Here is a 20745-nt window from a genome sequence, read left to right as displayed (position 1 = left end):
TTCTTGGTGCAATACCATAACTGATCATCTGCCAGAAGACACGAGAGAATGACATTGTGAAGAATCCCCCTTGAACTTTCCGACATTCTCTTTGAGGGGGGTGCTCCATGCAGCACACTCCTGCAGCAGTACTGCTGAGATTGGGATCTCAGTGAAGTATGAGACTGCACTTGCTTTGCACCATTCAGATGTCCAAACACTGTCTTAAATAACGTCATGTTCTTGTATTGTTGTGGCTAATATACTTGAAAATGAAGCTCTCTTCATTTGTATGCAAAGAAGAAAAAATTTATTACAAAATCTTGTGCAGCCTCACTGTTTGCTATGTACAATCTCTTTCCAGTTAAAAAGCTGCTCGTTTCTCATTCTCACAGACGCTGTAATCACTGATTATTTAAGCAGCACATTATTCACAAATGCAGCCAACTCAAGCAGCAATAATGTTAATATCTCACCACCTTCTATTGATAATCTATGCTCCTGCTTTACTTTCCTCAGTTCCACATCTAACTGTACTTAAAAAGCATTCACTAGAATGTCCCTGACCCAGATGCAAATAGGTCAAGTCTACTGCATCATCCTCATTGCAAATGCTTTTCAAAGTTTTAGCCATTTTTGCTTTGAATGCACAGTAAGCGGTGAGAAGAAACAAAGACAAAATTTTACTTCAAGTATTCCACTTAAGTGTGTATCACTGTAATCTGGTTAAATGTAGAACATTTTTACATTAAAATAAAAATACACCTTACAACTGTAATGTGTTAAACTAACAGCAGAATTTAACTAACTAACCATGCAGAAATATTAACATTTTAACAGGAAAAGAAAGATATCTGGTATCTTTTGCTACAAGGACACACAAAAAAAAGTTTGACTAACAGCTTGCGGTGCTTTACAAAGTGACTCCTAAGCCCACACAGGTATGAAAGTAATGCTCAACTTCATTGTTCTTGGTGACTATGCTTCCTTGCAATTGGACTGGATTCACACTAAAGAAAGATCATCTTCCTGACAACTGCTGAGTTTATACAAAGCTTGCGAGAGAAATAAATGGCTGACCATCACAATGAAGGCAGTCTTCCTCATCCAGCAATATAAATTCTTTAAATAAAAACTACAAAGAGATTGATGAGAATTTTAAAATAGAAATTTCAGACGACTTAAGAAGCCTTTGACCCAACATCACCTTTACTCCACTTCTGAGTCTATCAGTGCTCCTCTCCCATTCTTAACTTTGTTACAGAATAGAATCATACAGCAAAGGGTGAGGCCATTCGGCCCATCGTGTTTGTGCCAGCTGTTTGAAAGATCTATCCAATTAGTCGCACTCCCCATTGCCCTGCAATTTTTTCCTTTTTAAGTATATATCCAATTCCCTTTTGAAAGATACTACTGAATCTGCATCCACCACCCTTTCAGGCAATACATTCCAGATCATAACAACTCACTGCATAAATAAAATTCTTCTCATCTCCCCGCTTACTTTTTTTGCCAATTATTTTGAATCTGTGCCCTCTGGTTACCAGCATTTATTTATTTATTTTGTTTTGTAAAAGACCTCACCTCCCTGATATTCAATCCTACTATCCACACATGTCAAACCTCCATCCAGCACTCCTTCTTACCTTAAGCCTTGGAACTGGCCTCCACCTTGACCCACCTCCCCATACCTGACCCTGCCACATACACAGCCCAAACTCCTCCTCAGCCTGTGAGTGAACCCATGGAGAATTAGCTATTATATATTTATACACACACACAAAATCACACGTGGTTGTACTAATCTCCCTAGGGCATGACCATGAAGATCTTACCAGGAGCACTGCAGAGGAACCATTTGGTCTGGACAAGTGAATGGACATATCGGGAAACATTCTGTCAATTCGCGCTATAACATCATCTACGTATCTAGAAAAAATGGGGAAAAAATACAAATTGAAAATACCATTGAACACAACCAACAATGTTTTATTAAAAAAGGATATCCATTAAAATTTAAAAAAGGTATTATTGCTGAAAATTTAAAAAAATTAGACTTCTGCCAGTATGGGGTGCACCAAGCTGAGGACAGACACCATGAAGCGGCACAATAGAAACAAATGCACAACTGTACGACTCAAAATGCTAGCAAGGAAAGTGTAAAAATGGCAGTCACTATATAGCAAAGAACTTAGGAGGCACCCACAACATTTCTTAATAATGTCTTAATCTAAATTTTTCAGCTGCCAGTGACTTCAAAGGTATCATCACTAACCTTGACATCGAGATAAGCTTTCAGTAGCTTACCCAGGAGAATGAAGAGAACAAACTTTCTATTAATTATTGTTGCTACTGAAAATATACTTTGCCTCCATAGGATCTCTCCCACCTTCATTAAATGATAGAGCATTACAAAAACATGTTTTAGATTTAAATGATTAAGCAAATGTATTTAACAAAATATGACGTTAATAATTAACAGTAATTAAATTTTATATATATATATATATACACACACACACACACACACATATATACATATATTATATTTAATTACTATATATTATGGACACACACACACAAAAATATTTTATCTAGCCTCTTGAAAGAATGATAAAAAGGTGCAATCTAAATGCCAAATTGTTTTTTCCCTCCCCCGCTCCAATAACTTATTGTATACAGTTTTTTTTCTTGCATCTCTTACCAATGCAGGAGCTGTGCTAATCTGAATTACATGTCTTGGAAGTTCCAAACTGATTCTCAGATTTAGCTACATCTCCTTAAATATCCTGAAAAATAGTTACCAGGACTTTCTTGATTTGAATAACTGTCGACCACATTTGAAATAATAAATCACAGTCCTTGTTTGAAAGCAGCTTGCGACCTCCAAGCTTTCCAGGCTACCGACAAAACTTGCAACAATCGTATCGAGTTAAGCTTGGGGCAAGATTCTGACTGTCATTATCTTGTTTTTAAAAATCTTTATGATCAACGATTGAATTAAAAGAACCTCGACAAAGCTAAAATGAGACAGAATCACATAATTTTTGTCACAACATCTTCCACTCTGAATCAATGAACCAAGTGTTAGGATTCCAATATGGTCCAAAGAGGCTTGGGTGAAGGATTAGTTCGGACACCATAGACAGCATGTGTGCGCTAGAGGATCGGCATGCTGCGCGACCACAGCCACTCGTCCCCCTGCCAACCAACTCCTTACAGAAGTGATATAAACAATTACAACTCAGGATAGTTAAGGACAATAGTATTTGATGGGGTCATCCCTCACTTCACACATGTCCTCTTTACAACAATGACGACTCATGCACCACTATCACGGTGGCACATTCAAACCAATTGTTCAGGATCATGAACATGAGAATATTGTACCCTACATTATAAGTGATTACACTTCAAATGTATTTCATCTGCAGCAAAGTGCTTGGGACGTCCTAAATTTATAAAAGTCGCTATATAAATGCACGTTCCTTCTTTCTTATGGATTCCGTTGGAACTTTTTATTTTCCCTAGCTGACTGCAAAATTTGCACATGAAAAGGAAGTCCAAAGCAAAACTGAACTTTTCAATTCTCAAAGGTTCCAATCAGACTCAGAACCATTAAATGTGCCTCATCCACAGGTACAATTGATTTCATTCATCTTATCTCTCATTTACGTACTTCTGCTGTGTTTTACTGAAGTAATTGGACTGCTGAAAAAAAAAATCTGACAGTCTGGCCCTTTGATGTGTAACTCAGCTCACAGTTATATATCCTACTAATAACGATTATATAGTATATATTATTGACTAGTTAAAGAGTCGCTTTCTTTGTAAATCCCTCAATTCCTATCAAAATATCTCATTATACCCTAGACTAATACCAACGTTACTAACATCTTCTCTTCCAATCATACAATATAAAGATGCATACTACCCACTTCAAACACACCCCCCATCCACCCCCACTCCTGCCATATTATCAAGTGGAAAATCTTTGATGTATTATCTCATGACAGTGGCCCCATCACAATTAAGGAAACTGATTTCTATAGAACATATCGCAATGTTGAGAGTGCATCTTAAGCAGTAATACAATCTTGGCGAATAAAAACAGAAAAGGCTGAAACCACTCAGGTCAGGCAGTATCTGTGGAGAACTCTCCTGCTTTCTCCACAGATGCTGCCTGACCTGCTGAGTGTTTCCAGCATTTTCTGTTTTTATTTCAGATTTCCAGTATCTGAAGTATTTTGCTTTTGTTTTGGAATACAATCTTGAGTTTTGCTGACTTCCATAAAGCGCTTTGATAAACTGGCTAGTTACAAGACTAACACTGCACATTCTCCATTTATTATCACTGCCAATAAGTTTAATCTACAAACGTCAGAAGAGAGCAAAAAATTGTTAAATATTGTTCCAAAGTTTGAAAATTTTCTTTACTGCCCACTAAGGAAGGACGGTAGTACCGCAAATGGAACACTTTTCTACTTTTGGTACATAGTGCCAATTTGAGCTTTGCCAATTCAAGGGTCAGATTCAGAACAAAGCCAAATCAGAGTAAAACCCTTTACTGCACTAGTATGACGTTCTTCATGGTATACTACAGACATTCTTATGGCTGGTTGAAGATTGGTAATTTAGTCCCAATTAGTATCAAATTACCAAAGAAACGCAACAGTGAATAAGTCACGCTGATCTGTGTGTCTCAGTTGCATTTACTGATTTCACACTTGGTGGGAGAAGATTACAGTCAGGTACGTAAATCACAACAAATATTTTTGGGTATTAAATACCAAGGAGCAATTTGTACACTACATTTTGCAGCAAGACTGTGGACACTCACCTACTCAACTGAATTGCAAGCAGCACCCAAAACCATTTTGTATAGAACTCTGACAGATGACAAGAGAGTAGACTTTTGTGTCATTAGTCTGGCTAGATTTAAATCCACGTCGTAGTGATGAAAGAACAGTACAAACCCTTTACTCAGGAATGTAAGTTTCTTAAAAGGTAATATTGTTGTGTTGTCGGTATGCGGATAAAAGGAATACACCAAATGTAGTGCATTGAATACCTTTAGAGGAAACACCGAAAGTCTTGAAGGCTGAGCTTGGCTAGCTCTTGTAAGTAATGCTTTTTAAGAAATTGGAATTATAAATCTACTAGTAAATCTCCTGTGGCATTGCACATGGGGAGTCAAGACCCAGTGTAGTCTTCAGGTGAAGCAGAGTTGGAGAAGGATCATTGGATCAGGATGTACAGATGTAATTCAGACCCCAGTTTAATGTCATACTTTGTGTTTTTATTTATTTTTATATAATACTTTGACAAAAGCCTGCAGCAATTTGCAAAGTGAAGCAGTAGTTGCAACATAGGAGTTTCTCTGCAGTATAAGCTGAGGAGTTAGGAACATGCACAATTGAGGCACTTGTAGTCAATTTGACACTGTTCAATTGTTCGAGACTGACTCCATAGTGGTTAATAGCCATCTGACTTTATTCAGCACAAGAAAGAATCAATACCTGACACTATTGAAGCAGTAGTTTATAAAGCACAATTGAGAATTATATTACCCCGTTGTCCTTTGGGTAGAGGCCGCGACTCCGTTCCACATTCCCTCATACACGTACTCTCGTTCTCGTTTACCCTCTAGGTGGTATCTTTTCTGTCCTCTACACCCTGACTCTAGCAAGAGGTCTCTCTTTTATACTACTTTAGGGGGCAGGCACAGGGGCTGTTACTGACACAGATGTTTACCCAATCGGGGTCTTTCTAAAGGGCGAGGTGGCCAATGAGGTGTCGTGTATCTCTTTTGACAAAGGAAGAAGAGTCAGCCCACTTTTTCTATATTTCACGGGCAAAGGGTGATTTTTTTTTATTCGTTCATGGGATGTGGGCGTCGCTGGCGAGGCCAGCATTTATTGCCCATCCCTAATTGCCCTTGAAAAGGTGGTGGTGAGCAGCCTTCTTGAACCGCTGCAGACCGTGTGGTGAAGGTTCTCCCAAAGTGCTGTTAGGAAGGGAGTTCCAGGATTTTGACCCAGCGACAATGAAGGAACGACGATATATTTCCAAGTCGGGATGGTGTGTGACTTGGAGGGGAACGTGCAGGTGGTGTTGTTCCCATGTGTCTGCTGCTCTTGTCCTTCTAGGTGGTAGAGGTCGCGGGTTTGGGAGGTACTGTCGAAGAAGCCTTGGCGAGTTGCTGCAGTGCATCCTGTGGATGGTACACACTGTAGCCACTGTGCACCGTTGGTGGATGGGGTGCCAATCAAGCGGGCTGCTGTGTCCTGGATGGTGTTGAGTTTCTTGAGTGTTGTTGGAGCTGCATTCATCCAGGCAAGTGGAGAGTATTCCATCACACTCCTGACTTGTGCCTTGTAGATGGAGGAAAGGCTTAGGGAAGTCAGGAGATGAGTCACTCGCCGCAGAATACCCAGCCTCTGACCTGTTCTTGTAGCCACAGTATGTATATGGTTGGACCAGTTAAGTTTCTAGTCAATGGTGACCCCCAGGACATTGTTGGTGGGGGATTCGGCGACGGTAATGCCGTTGAATGTCATGGGGAGGTGGTTAGACTCTTGTTGGAGATGGTCATTGCCTGGCACGAATGTTACTTGCCACTCATAAGCCCAAGCCTGGAGATTGTCCAGATCTTGCTGCATGCAGGCTCGGACTGCTTCATTATTTGAGGGGTTGCAAATGGAACTGAACACTGTGCAATATCAGCGAACATCCCCATTTCTGACCTTATAATGGAGGGAAAGTCATTGATGAAGCAGCTGAAGATGGTTGGGCCTAGGACACTGCCCTGAGGAACTCCTGCAGCAATGTAATGGGATTGAGATGATTGGCCTCCAACAACCACTACCATCTTCCTTTGTGCTAGGTATGACTCCAGCCACTGGAGAGATTTCCCCGATTCCCATTGATTTCAATTTTACTAGGGCTCCTTGGTGCCACACTCGGTCAAATGCTGCCTTGATGTCAAGGGCTGTCACTCTCACCTCACCTCTGGAATTCAGCTCTTTTGTCCATGTTTGGACCAAGGCTGTAATGAGGTCTGGAGCCGAGTGGTCCTGGCGGAACCCAAACCGAGCATCGGTGAGCAGGTTATTGGTGAGTAAGTGCCGCTTGATAGCACTGTCGACGACACCTTCCATCACTTTGCTGATGATTGAGAGTAGACTGATGGGGCAGTAACTGACCGGATTGGACTTGTCCTGCTTTTTGTGGACAGGACATACCTGGGCAATTTTCCACACTGTCGAGTAGATGCCAGTGTTGTAGCTGTACTGGAACAGCTTGGCTAGAGGTGCAGCTAGTTCTGGAGCACAAGTCTTCAGCACTACAGCCGGGATGTTGTCGGGGCCCATAGCCGTTGCTATATCCAGTGCACTCAGCCGTTTCTTGATATCATGTGGAGTGAATCAAATTGGCTGAAGACTGACTCCTGTGATGGTGGGGATATCAGGAGGAGGCTGAGATGGATCATCCACTCGGCACATCTGGCTGAAGATGGTTGCAAACGCTTCAGCCTTGTTTTTTGCACTCATGTGCTGGACTCCGCCATCATTGCAGATGGGGATGTTTGCGGAGCCTCCTCCTCCCGTTAGTTGTTTAATTATCCACCACCATTCACAACTGGATGTGGCAGGACTGCAGAGCTTTGATCTGATCTGTTGGTTGTGGAATCGCTTAGCTCTGTCTATAGAATGTTGCTTCCGCTGTTTAGTATGCATGTAGTCCTGAGTTGTAGCTTCACCAGGTTGGCACCTCATTTTTAGGTACGCCTGGTGCTGCTCCCGGCATGCTCTTCTACACTCCTCATTGAAGCAGGGTTGATCCCCTGGCTTATTGGTAATGGTAGAGTGAGGAATATGCCAGGCCATGAGGTTACAGATTGTGCTGGAATACAATTCTGCTGCTGCTAATGGCCCACAGCACCTCATGGATGCCCAGTTTTGAGCTGCTAGATCTGTTCTGAATCTATCCCATATAGCACGGTGGTAGTGCCACACAACACGTTGGATGGTATTCTCAATGTGAAGACGGGACTTCGTCTCCACGAGGACTGTGCGGTGGTCATACCCTCTGGTTGACCAATCATCGGCTTCCAACACTAGAGGAGGCCTGCCTTTCCAACTTATACTGTTATCTCTATACTTCAAGGCCGAAGCCGGCGGTTTGGACCTGTTATCTTACGCCCTGCCTGTTCCCATGCCACTAATTCTGAGGCCTCCTTGTTATGTTAGCAGCTTGGACAGCTGACTCATTCTATGGCAGCAACGGTTTATGTTCGCAATCTCTACCAGTGTTAATTACCTTAGAAGCAAAAGGCCTTATAAAACTCACAAAACCCATAAGTGCGAGTTAGTTACCATATATTCCATATACTGTTTGATTAATACAGAAAAGTGATCATATAAAAGACAGTAAAAGTTACATATCAAAAATACATGTGGTACAATAAGTCAAGTCTACTGATTCTGGAATGTGGCTGCCTAGCGATATAAAGGCCCATCCTTTATTTCACTGTTCTTGCCTCAGGTAGCATGGTTGTGTGTTTTTAACCGCTATTACTGAATTTGTGTGGAAACTACATTTCCTTACACACTGCAATGCCACCACTGACACGAAGGCGGAATTACAGCATGACAAGTTTACATAGGCAGTTTCCATTATAAATGTGGATCTAGGAATTCATAAAAGTTGGCACAAGTGCATGTAGACGCAAGTTTTAACATGTTATAGATATTTGAGCCCTGTGATTGCAGATGACACTGATCCACATTGAGCTATTTACCTGCATTACAAAGCTTGCAGTTTTAGCTTAAATCGTATGGAGAAACAGTAGTGGAAATGATCATACCTCCACAGGCATGACATCACAGTGATGAGCAACCCATCGCATCTTCAAAATATTTTCTTCAATTCTTCAACAGCTACAAGTCACAACATTTTTTTCCCAGTTCAAATTATACATGCTAAAATTATTATGTGATCTAACAGATATATCCATTTGTAATTTTACTACCTTTAGTTACCCACTCGACTTTGCTTGCCTAGATTTATTAGATTACATGGCTAGCTGTGACATGCCTGCTGTATATATACACACACAACAATATAAAACAAATTATTCTAAGTAGGCCAATCACTATGTTGAGTTAATAGGTTGTGTTATGTTTTTGGGCTTTTCTATTAGATAGTCTCCTTGGTTAGAATCATAGAATGATATAGCACAGAAGGAGGCCATTCAGCCCATCACACCTGTGCCAGCTCTTTGAAAGAGCTATCCAATTAGTCCCATTCCCCTGCCATTTCCCCTTAGCCCTTCAATTTTTTCTCCAAGTATTTATCCAATTTTCTTTCAAAAGTTACTATTGAATCTGCTTCCACCACCTTTTCAGGAAGTTCAATCCAGATCATAACAACTCACTGCGTAAAACTTATTTTCTTCATCTCACCTCAACGAAATGGTTCACCCTCATCAAACACTCCTGCTAGTAGACCTTGCATTTCCTACAAACCTGGGTCTGCCTTTGTCTGCCTTTACCTGCCCAATATCTAAGTAAGTGTAGCAAGCCCCAAGGGTTTAATAGAGAATTCCAGCCTCTGCATTCTGGCTTACTGGAATGTACTGTGTGTCGCTACATGATCACAACAATCTTGGAAGACAGAAGAATAGCAGTCTATCAACCACAGGCAAATGAACAATACTCAATACAAATAGCATATTTACAATAATTACAAACTTTGCTATTTGCTTTGGAATGTCAAAGATGCTTTTTTTTGCACTAATTCTCAACATAAAATTGATCTTTAAAACACGGGCTCTCATTTCTTATATGGGAAATGCTAAGGAGCCTCTCTTTTAGCTTTGTATTTCTGATGACCTCAGACTGACCAGTGAACTGGCGAAGGCTGCCAAATATAAACCCATAACTAGCAGCTCCTGGCTACAGGGCCGTCTACCAAATGGACTACAAAGAATCCTGGCCCTGTATCTCTCTCAAACTAGGCTCCAGTCTTCAACTCCAACATAGCTATCAATCCAACTTATTACTTCAAAAGGATTCAAAGAATGGCAATCATACAAGATGTTTGTCCCAACTACATGCAATTACCAGAAGTTAGCACTTTGTGCACCTAGCTATCAGGGACACTCCTGGGCAAAGTGACACAAAGACTTGGCATTCAAACATTAGCATATTGAACCCTCTTTTGTTTGACAAGAATAAACTACAGATACACATTAATTCCTTCAGCAGATTATACCTCATGTCACTGTAACACAACCTAGCTCCATGATGCATGATCACTTATTGACACCCAAGTTGGCCTGTAGGTTTGTCACATGTTGTTAACTGTGCATATAGTCCTTTAACTTACAACAGCTCAAGAATAACTTTCTGCTTGTACAACAAAATGACAATTTTGTGCACATTCCAAAACTGGAAAAAGCCTCATAAATCACAGGCCCTTCTGTCCCTTGAACGAGGCCACCTTGGACATTATGTGATGTCAGAGCAAGGAGTGAGGAACGGTGAAGTAGCAGGTCTCTCTAAACTCGGGTCCAGAACCATCATGCTCTGCTAGTTGGTCCCCCTTCTCAATCACTACCACTGTGGCATACATACATCCAAAGAAAATTCACACAGTATTGTGCAACGCATCTTGAATGCATGCCTTGCCATCACATTCTACATCTGTCCCTTTTCTGTCATTGTAGGCCTCGAAGAGTGGCCTACCATCACAGCCAGTGCACAGAACAAGGTAGCATCACACAACACCCTGCATCCTTTTCATCAAAGTTTGCAAGCAATAGCATGGCTACGCACATCTAGTGAGCTTAAGGAGATAGCACTGGTTAAGGCATATGGTTGACTTGACATCTCTCATTTAAGTTACCTTGAAATGAGCTAGCCACATTAAAGTTCATAGCATTTACTCCTATGGGTAACATCATCCCTATCCTGAATATAGGTTGCAGGTCTGACTAGAGGAAATGGCACATTTGGGAAACTGCCTCACTGAAGAAGCATAGGGGGCAACGGCAGATCTCTTCTGATATGCCCAAGAAGCCCTACATGATGTAACCTTGTATCCCCAGACACTACATCCACATTTAGCCACTGAGTTTCAATGTAATTTCTAAAAGGAACTGTGTGGAGCTCCAGAAAAAGTACACTTCCTTTCAACATGATCCATCATCCAAAATAACTTAGCTCAACAGCATCATAATATTAATTCTGTCTGATCTCATTTTCAATGGGGTAAAGGCTTTAAGGTGGAAGTTTAGTGGTGTTGTGTGCTAGAGTTGTTCAAAGAGTGAACTCCCTAAATTAGTTATCTACTGAGATTTTACCTTGTCTGCATATATTTAACCTTTAGGCACCTACTTTCATCTACTCATGATGGCTTGTCTCTTCATTCTCAATCCTTAAACAGATCTATCAAACTGCTGGGAGCAGTGATGAGCACATTACATTTGGATCCCTTTTTACTCCACACCTTCCAGAAAGACAATATCATCCTCTGTTGAGTTTGCCACTGCTGGATTTCAAAATGTTTTTTTTTTAAAAATCAGAATTTAATATTAAAAAAAACTCTTTCAAGCTGCTGTAACCTTCCCTATCATTCCCTGCAGCTTTTTCAAAAATTCAGTTTGCCAGCTATGAACTAAAATGAAGCCTCAACATTATTATGAAGTACAATCATCATTCCGGTTAGCTAAAATGTATTCACTGTATCCTGAAACAGATGCCAATGCTGAGAAAAAGAAAAGTTATTAAGCAGGCTTATAGAAACTCCTGCACTATTGCACAAGTCTTATTAAAGATGCATCCCCTCCACCCGTAATAAAGCAAGGTCCAGCCCCATAAGAAAGATCCTCCTCCTGGGCTGGATTTAAAGTTGGGTCCCAGAGTTACGGAAAAGAAAACTGTATTCTAATATTCTCTGTTGCCCAGCCTCATTTCTTTCAACAAAAGCATTCACCAAATAGGGAATGCTAGCCTATCGATTATAATAGTGGACTAGCAACTGGAGGTCATGGAAAGTAGTGAAACTGAATTTGATAAATCTGGTAATTTGTGTGATGGCAACAGGAAAAAAGAAGACCCATGAAAGTTGTCAGATAGTCACAAAAACCCAACTGGTTCTCTAATTTCCTTGAGGAAAAGGAAGCTCTCACCTCTACCTGGTCTAGCCTACATATGATTCTAGTCCCACCCTGTAAGGTTGACTCGCAAGGCAACTAGGAATGGGCAGTAATAATAACAACTTGCATTTATATAGCTACTTTAACACAGTAAAGTGTCCCAAGGTGCTTCACAAAAGAATTAACAAACAAAATTTGACACTGAGCCACATAAGGAGATATTAGGACAGGTGACCAAAAGCTTAGTCAAAGAGGCAGGTTTTAAGAAGCGTCTTAAAGGAGGAGAGAGAGGTAGAGAGGCGGAGAGGTTTAGGGAAGCAATTCCACAGCTTAGGGCCTAGGCAGCTGAAGACACAGTCACCAATGGTAAAACGATGAAAATCAGGGATGAGCAAGAGGCCAGATTTGGATGAGCACAGAGGTCTCAGAGGATTGTAGGGCTAGAGGAGGTTACAGAGATAGGGAAGTGCAGCCTTGCCCACATCTCAAAATAACACGGTTGCTGAAATTTGTTGAAGTTTCAGCATTTGAAAACAGCGTTTGCTAGCTGCTTACAACAGGTCTGTAAGGTTACCAGTCAGTGGGAGCAAGATCATACTGGGATACAGTGATCATTTTATCAGCACCCTCGCAATAGAACAATTTGGCTGTTTTTAATAAACACATGGTCAGAATTTCATTTGTTTTTAGTGTAGATGTAACAAAATACATATGCAAAAATATGAAAATCCATTCAACTGTCATCGACTAGTAATGTTAAATAACCCCCTAAACAGATGTTACTTAAACCGCTGAGAATTACTACCCTTGTAATCATTAAGTTTCCAAATCACCAATGAATAAATGCAGCCACACAGTTAGGGTTAAAAGGGAGAGGCGTTTTTTTTTTAAAAAAGAGGGGGCCAAATATGTCAGAACCCTGTTCTTTTACTTCTGGGACCAAGGTTTAAATGGGTTCAGTTCCTTAGCACAAAACGACTGAATCTGGCACAAGATATCATAAAAAGAAAGAGCAAGCATGGAAGTTCATGTTGGTACTCTTCTGAGGCTGGAGGCAAGATTCACAGTGAGGGTAAAACACTCACTGGGTGCAAAGTAGAAAAGGTTCCATTCCTCATTACTGCTGTGCAACCTCAGATGAACACACTGGTGCTGAGCTTTCACTGCACTCCTAAAAGCTTTCAGTTCCTTCCTAAATTTAGGCATGCCGGGTACACAATTTCTAATATATAAACGATGTCAGTTCAATAATTCTTGCACATGTAATTTGTAGACTGGATATTGTAATGGAGTCCCAGTGATGTATGGGTTGCACCATGGATTGGAAAACCCAAGATCAAACTCCAGCTTTATCTGACAGACGGTCAGGCTCCTCCCTCCCCAGACAGAGTAGCCAGGAGTTGAACCAAAAGGAGTCAATGTGTAGGGATGACAAGGAGATAAAATAACCAGCAATTCCAGTTTGGGATACATTTTAGGATCGCTCCTCATTCCCCTAATGATGTTAGTGCTTCATTAGTGAACCATTCTTTATATTTAAAAGCCAGGGAAAGCCTGGATTATTTATGATCACAACGGGGTAAGAGCTATGCACACCACAACTTTAAATAATTCCCTCCATCTATATTCATAAATAATTACTAAAAAGACAAACTGCAAATAGTAGACATCTGAATCAAAACAGAAAATGCTAGAAATACAAAGTAGGTCCAACTGCATCTGAAAAGAGAAATGTTTAGGTTAAGACCCTTTGGCTGAAATTCTCCAGTAGCCTGTCATTTTTCTGCCCATTGAAGGGAGTGAAGCAAAATGTTGCAGTTTTCAGTAGACAGAATTTACTTGGATCAATTTCAAAATTTGCAGTCCCTAATTACGATTCAGTGCATAAATGATCTCACATTGCGATACTGAAATATGTAGGCCACCAGTACTCGAGGCTTTTGGCAGCATGGGGAAAGGGGCAAAGAGGGGAAAATCAGCCTGGGTTACTGCTCCTGATTGTTATCCTGTGACACCCTCTTGGAAAGTGCACATTTGCTGATGAGGGAGAACAAGATCAGGCTCAGTCTTGATGTCCTCGTGATCAAGCAACCTCTTGAGGCGCCATCTAGGCTCACACATTGTGAACGATCATGGAACCATTACCCCAGCATGAGTCAGTGCCTTCAGTAAAAATAGGGAAGGACTGGCTTTTCAACAATCTTCTCAGCCGCTACCAAAAGTAAGTTTGAGGGAATGGAGCTATTACCGGTCTACCTCAATACTTGAAGTGATACTTGTTTTGGAGTGAGGCACTACTACTGGACAGAATCAAACCTATTCGAAGAAGTTGGTGTCCACTGTGGCATGAAGCTGAACTATTTTATAAAGCGTACTGTCTACTCTGGAAGAATTATTGGGGAAGAGAGAGGAGTAAATTTTGACATTTAAGTGAGTAATAAAGCTTCTCCCAGTGTAAATCCAATAAATGTTTTGAATTAAAAAAAATGTATATGTTCACACAACAAAAGTTGCTGTGTACAAGCACTGTATTAATTGCTCAATATATTAAATATATTCAATTTAATTTAGATAGTGTTCTTTTCCCCTGTTGTACAACCCCAAAACTTGTATATGGTGTGACGAATTAGACAGTAAGGAACAAGGCTGTGATTTAATGCTAATTCCAAGGACACCAGAAACCACGAAAGCAAAGCCTGAGGAATTAATTGAGGTCATCTAAACCCCGATTAAATTATTCTTTAACTCACTCCCTACAATCAACTCTTCTTTAAAATACCATATGGTCTTACTAAAATATATTAATGCTGATGGAGTACTACTGGTGCCAAAATTGTGATTGAAGAGTATGACAGTATTGAACGGACATCAATGGACAATATGTATATGAGGGTATAATAGACGTTTTGCTGGTAAACAAAACTATAGGTTGAGATTATATAGCATATATCACAATGTAAGTAAATTATGTTGAATTTCACGTCATGATAATCCATGACGATCAGCACTTAGGACTTTGTAAAAATTTCAACGTTCTGAAAATCAGAGGTTGTGAGGTTCATTACTGAAAACACAAATGGATTTTAAATGCACTCAGCACCGTGTCTCAGAACAGGTTGCTACAAGTTTCATGCAATGTTGCAACTAGTCATTCTCCCAACACCAATTAACATGGTTTAATAAAAGAGGATTAAGTGCCAAATCTTTAAGCAATACAGCATATTTGGGATGGAAAGTGTACCATGTGCAAATGGAGATTAAAGACTTTCACACTTTTTGACAATTCCCTTTGCTTCTGTTCTCTTGGTAACAGCTGAACAGTTGTGACAGTCACTTTCAGGAAGGGAAGAGCAGCAATTGGTGCCCCACAAACACTATTCAAAATTCGGATTTTGTGAAGAAACCCCCACTTTATATTAAAGTCATTCTCCTTAGTGTGTTGTCACAGAAACATTTACTGCTTTAATTAAAAGAAAATGCATTCCCAGGTGGAATTTCAATTCTACCCCTGTTCAGTTAATTTCTGTTAAATGAAATTACATCGCCAGCTGCAAAATATCCACCAAACATTCAGATACATGGCAGAAGATTTAACATGATACATCACTGTGAGGAAATAATGTTTGAGAATTAACCATTTCCAGCATTTCACAGATGTCTACATTCAAATAAGGAGATTATTTTGGTCTATTCAGAGACAAAAAGATGTCCTTGAAATACTCTTAAAATTTGTTCCACATTTTATAAATGTGGAACTAATCAAGGACAGTCAGCACGGATTTGTGAAGGGGAGGTAGTGTCTGACTAACTTGATTGAATTTTTCGAGAAGGTGACATGGAGGATCGATGAGGGTTGCGCAATTGATGTAGTCTACATGGATTTTAGCAAGGTTTCACATGGCAGATTGGTCAAAAAAGCAAAGGCCCATGGGATCGAAGGGAATGTGGCAAATTGGATCCAAAATTGGTTCAGTGGCAGGAAGCAAAGGGTAATGGTCGATGGGTGTTTTTACGACTGGAAGGCTGTTTCCAGTGGGGTGCCGCAGGGCTTGGTACTAGGTCCTTTGCTTTTTGTGGTATACATTAATGATTTGGACTTAAATGTAGGGGGCATGATTAAGAAATTTGTGGATGACACAAAGATAGGCCATGTGGTTGATAGTGAGGAAGAAAGCTATGGACTGCAGGAAGATATCAATGGACTGGTCAGATGGGCAGAAAAGTGGCAAATGGAGTTCAATCCGAAGAAGTGTGAGGTATTGCATTTGGAGAGAGCAAACAAGGCAAGGGAATACACAATAAGCGGGAGGAAGTGAGGTACCATGTCCACAGATCCCTGAAGGTAGCAGGACAGGTAGATAAGGTGGTTAAGAAAGCATATGGAATACTTTTCTTTATTAGCCGAGGCATAGAACATAAAAGCAGGAATGTTATGCTGGAACTGTATAAAACACTAGTTGGGCCACAGCTTGAGTACTGCGCACAGTTCTGGTCACCACCATTTCCGGAAGATTATAATTGCACTAGAGAGGGTTCAGAGGAGATTTACAAGGATGTTGCCAGGACTGGAGAATTTTTAGCTATGATGACAGATTGGATAGGCTGGGGTTGTTTTCATTGGAACAGAGGAGGTTGAGGGGTGATTTGATTGAGATGTACAAAATTATGAGGGGCCTCGATAGAGTGGATAGGAAGGACCTATTTCCCTTAGCGGGGAGGTCAATAACAAGGAGGCATAGATTTAAAGAGATTGGTAAAAGGATTAGAGCGGAAATGAGGAAAAATGTTTTCACCCAGAGGGTGGTGGGGGTCTGGAACTCACTGCCCGAGAGGGTGGTAGAGGCAGAAACCCTTAACTCATTAAAAAAATACCTGGATGTGCACCTGAAGAGCCGTGACCTGCAGGGCTACGGACCAAATGCGGGAAAGTGGGATTAGACTGGGTGGCTCGTTTCTCAGCCGGCGTGGACACGATGGGCCGAATGGCCTCCTTCTGTGCCTTAAATTTTCTATGATTCTATGATAAAGCTGTGAAGAGCCGCATTCTTTGAGCACTGTTGGCATGGGCACAATGCAGTTTCTGAGAAGTACACAAATGTCACATATGGAGGATCACTGGACAGAGCAGGGGAGTTCTTCCAGCATCCTGGCCAACATTTGTCTCTCCACCATTGAAAACTGGTTCATTTCATTATTGTTTGGTGGGATCTTACTGTGCACAAACTAGCTGCCACATTTGCTTACAAAACAAGTGACTATGCTTAAACAGTAATCCATTGGTTTTAAAGTCCTTTAGGATGTCCCAAGGATGTGAAAGACATAGTATAAGTACAAGTTCTTCTTTTTCTGTAGGTTTCAATTGTTAGTCCAAAAGGTTTTCTGGGAGTAATATAAGAAACCTGTAGATGTACAACCTCTTCTTTCTGGAAAAAGATGTGGTAAACCAAATTAGGACTGCAACCTTATGTTAAGTCCATAGCGGACGGAAGGCAAAATAGAGGTGGGTCAGAAGGTAGGATCATGGCTGGAGTTCTGATATTTGCTTTGCTGAGATGAAGAAAATTACTAACCTTGTTAAATACTGCCCCTACATTATATAGATAACTGGAAAAAGACAGATTTTATTTTACAAATCATCCTTTTGCTGTGCAGCTTACATCCACTGAACCAGACAAGTGGTAACCCTAACAAGAATTAAGAACGTGCATACAAACACCATAACAGAGATTTCAATCAACTAATGTTGGAATTTTCAATGACATTGATACAATGTTCAAGCTATTTGCTATTGTAATTAGTTATAAAACGAAATTAAATCAAAACTGTTGGAAGTTTGACTATAGTTTGTGTGGAATTATGTAATGTTTGTCATTAAAATGACTTCCCCTTTCCTTACTATCCCCCTTATAACTTTTTTTGCCTAACATGCCCCATCCTCTCCTTAAGCTGATGCCTCACTCTGGCGTGTGGATCCACAGGTGCCAGCAGCCCTCCACGTGCCAATTCTTCATGTATAAGCCTAGACAATGAGTGGCAGCATATAACCATGGTGATATGACAGCTGAAGTCTCCCCACGTCTTCTGTCACACACATGCACTTTCCAGAAAGGGGCTAATGGGTAGAAATAAAGAACAGCACTCCTGGCTACTTTTTCCTCTCCACAGCTCAGGGACAGTGTGACCACCTGTAGCATCCCCACCACTGCCCCAATAAAAGGTCAAATAACAGCAGAGACCAGTGGCCAAACCTGTGGCCGTCCTGCTCTGTACGCCTCAGTACCATGCCACACGGTGTAATTACCCTGAGGGGAAGGAAACTACTTACATAGTCTTAATCACTGGGAAATACAAAATTACATAGAATTCACACCATGGAAACAAGCTGTTTGGCCCAACATGTACATGTTTATCCTCCACATGAGCAGTAGTCCTGTTCATACTTCCATTGGCTTACTGAGTATTTGCCAACTGTGGACATCGAAGACTGTCTAAACCAAGTGCAAACCTCAGCAAATTTTAATAAGAAACTTTAGGATCAGGGAAAGTCTTTATAAGACCATTGTGAAGAAATTGAATCCGGTGGATAATAAACTCCCAGATGTACCAATGCATAACAGATTTAAATACTAGAACTATGTTTTACGTAATTGACTACGTTAATAAAATATGATAAACATTTTTTTAAAACTTCATTTTCAAATGGATACTGCAGTCAAAATTGATAAAATAATTGGAGACATTCAACATCATTAAGATGGTCATGTATCATATCAGCATTAGAGATCTTATTAAACACAACACAACTAGTACTAGCAATCACAGGGGAGGTTTACATAACATGAGGCATCATTAACTTCTATTAAAACTGCAACGAAAAACCTTTTATCTTTGACCTGTATTTGGTTCATTGCTATCCATATTTGGCTTGGTAACAAAATGACTACTTTTAAAAGCCACGAAAGCCATCGTAATGATGATTAGTACAATCCATTGAGGTTTTTACAAGAATAAATGGTTAAATCTTTTCAGTGTGTATATCTATTTGTCTCGGGTACTGCTCGCCAACATAGTGCCAATTTGGAGAGCGCATGACAGTAATTATTAAGCTGGCCTATTCGCCAAATCCTAGAATGTAAAGAAAGCTGGCTCAATAAGATGGCCCTCAAAGGAGTGTTAAAATAGTTAAAAATTCTAATCTCTCCTGTGCTCAAATTAAAATATTCCAGGCAAGACTGGTATCATAAGACTCAACTCTATCACCGTGGGTTTCTTTGCAAAACCTGTAAATGTACACTTAACTCTGATATTAGTGTATTTACTTGTGGCTGTGCTGCATAATTTGATCAGTAAAGCCATTGGAATCTTCCCTCAGAGCATTATGGGGCTCAAAAATTTAAGTTTCCAATCATCCCCCATCCTGATTTCAACCCTGAACTAAAACAGAACCTTATTTTTTTGAATCTGCTGCCTTCTCCCCATCTCCCACAAATAGTCCAATTACTTGTTTCACTGCACGATAAAATACATGGGACAGCTGTTGGCAACCAAAAACCTTGAAAAAAATATAAGGCTGTAAGTTTCAGTTTTTACCCAAGGAACTTAGCCATCCATGACCAACTGTTGCAAAGAGGCTTTTGATCTGAGATTTAATGGTTAAGAGATCATCAGCTGAATTAGAAAATCTGGATCGACACCAAATTAGTTTTCAGTTCTAACCTGTTGTATTCCATTTGGTTTGAACAAGTTGAATTATGTATTAATGGTGTGTGTTGAGGCTTTGCTGCTATGCCAGTGGGATATGAAGAGTCTATGTATTTTGAATAACTTGTGGAGGATCCTCTGCTGACTTGAGTCATTTCTTATGCGATGCAGTGGACAAATGCTTCAAACTAAGTTCTGTATCTGCATTTAAGCCACTGATAACGCTTATACACTTTGCTCTTTAACATTAAATAATATTTGGCACCATCTTTAAGGACAGATTTACTTTTGTTAATTTTCAAGGTTTTTACATGATAGCAGCCAGCTCAAACTATGGGAAGGCAGTGAACTGCTTGCCTGTCTTCATAAACCACTCTGGACGCAGTCATTTTTGGTCAAAGGGACTATGTTTCACCAATTCACGCTGTTTCCCCTTCTGAAAAAGTATCTTTTTAGCACCATCATCATATGGCGTGGCTGGGACTAGTAACTCCCTTCATGGAGTCTTACTACTTTATAGTACATAAGATTATAATGCACTAATCCACTGTGCCAAAATAACTGTCATGTTTTCAATAAATATTAATATGGAGATCAATGTGAGCAATATCATGCAAATGTTTAATGCATTGATAAAATTCCTCACTTCCATTTTAACAGAGGAATTAACCTATTAAACCCAAATAAAACAAATGTGCTACCACCTCTTATGTAGCAGAGAAAGGAATTAGAGCACATTAAGCATTCCCTTCAGTATAGAAGATTGAGGGGTGATCTGATTGAGGTGTTTAAAAATGTTAAAAGGACTTGAAAGGGTAAATACAGAGACACCATTTCCTCTGATTGTGGAATCAAGAACGAAGGGAAATAATCTTAAAATTACAGCTAGGCCATTTAGGAGG

General features: G+C 40.3%; 1 protein-coding gene across 3 annotated transcripts in view; it reads right to left on the bottom strand.

Moving 5' to 3' along the window:
• med27 (mediator complex subunit 27) overlaps positions 1 to 20745 on the bottom strand; it is a 229476-nt gene that overhangs the window by 83352 nt on the left and 125379 nt on the right. For all 3 annotated transcript variants that reach the window (XM_067969790.1, XM_067969791.1, XM_067969792.1), the window contains exon 4: positions 1815 to 1908. In XM_067969790.1, the coding sequence (XP_067825891.1) occupies positions 1815 to 1908 (94 nt within the window). The remainder of the gene's footprint in view (positions 1 to 1814; positions 1909 to 20745) is intronic.

The sequence above is a fragment of the Heptranchias perlo genome, chromosome 31 (assembly GCF_035084215.1).
Source record: "Heptranchias perlo isolate sHepPer1 chromosome 31, sHepPer1.hap1, whole genome shotgun sequence".
Taxonomy (NCBI): Eukaryota; Metazoa; Chordata; class Chondrichthyes; order Hexanchiformes; family Hexanchidae; genus Heptranchias; species Heptranchias perlo.
The sequence above is the reverse complement of the archived record's forward strand: the minus strand, read 5'-3'. Positions and strand labels throughout refer to the sequence as shown.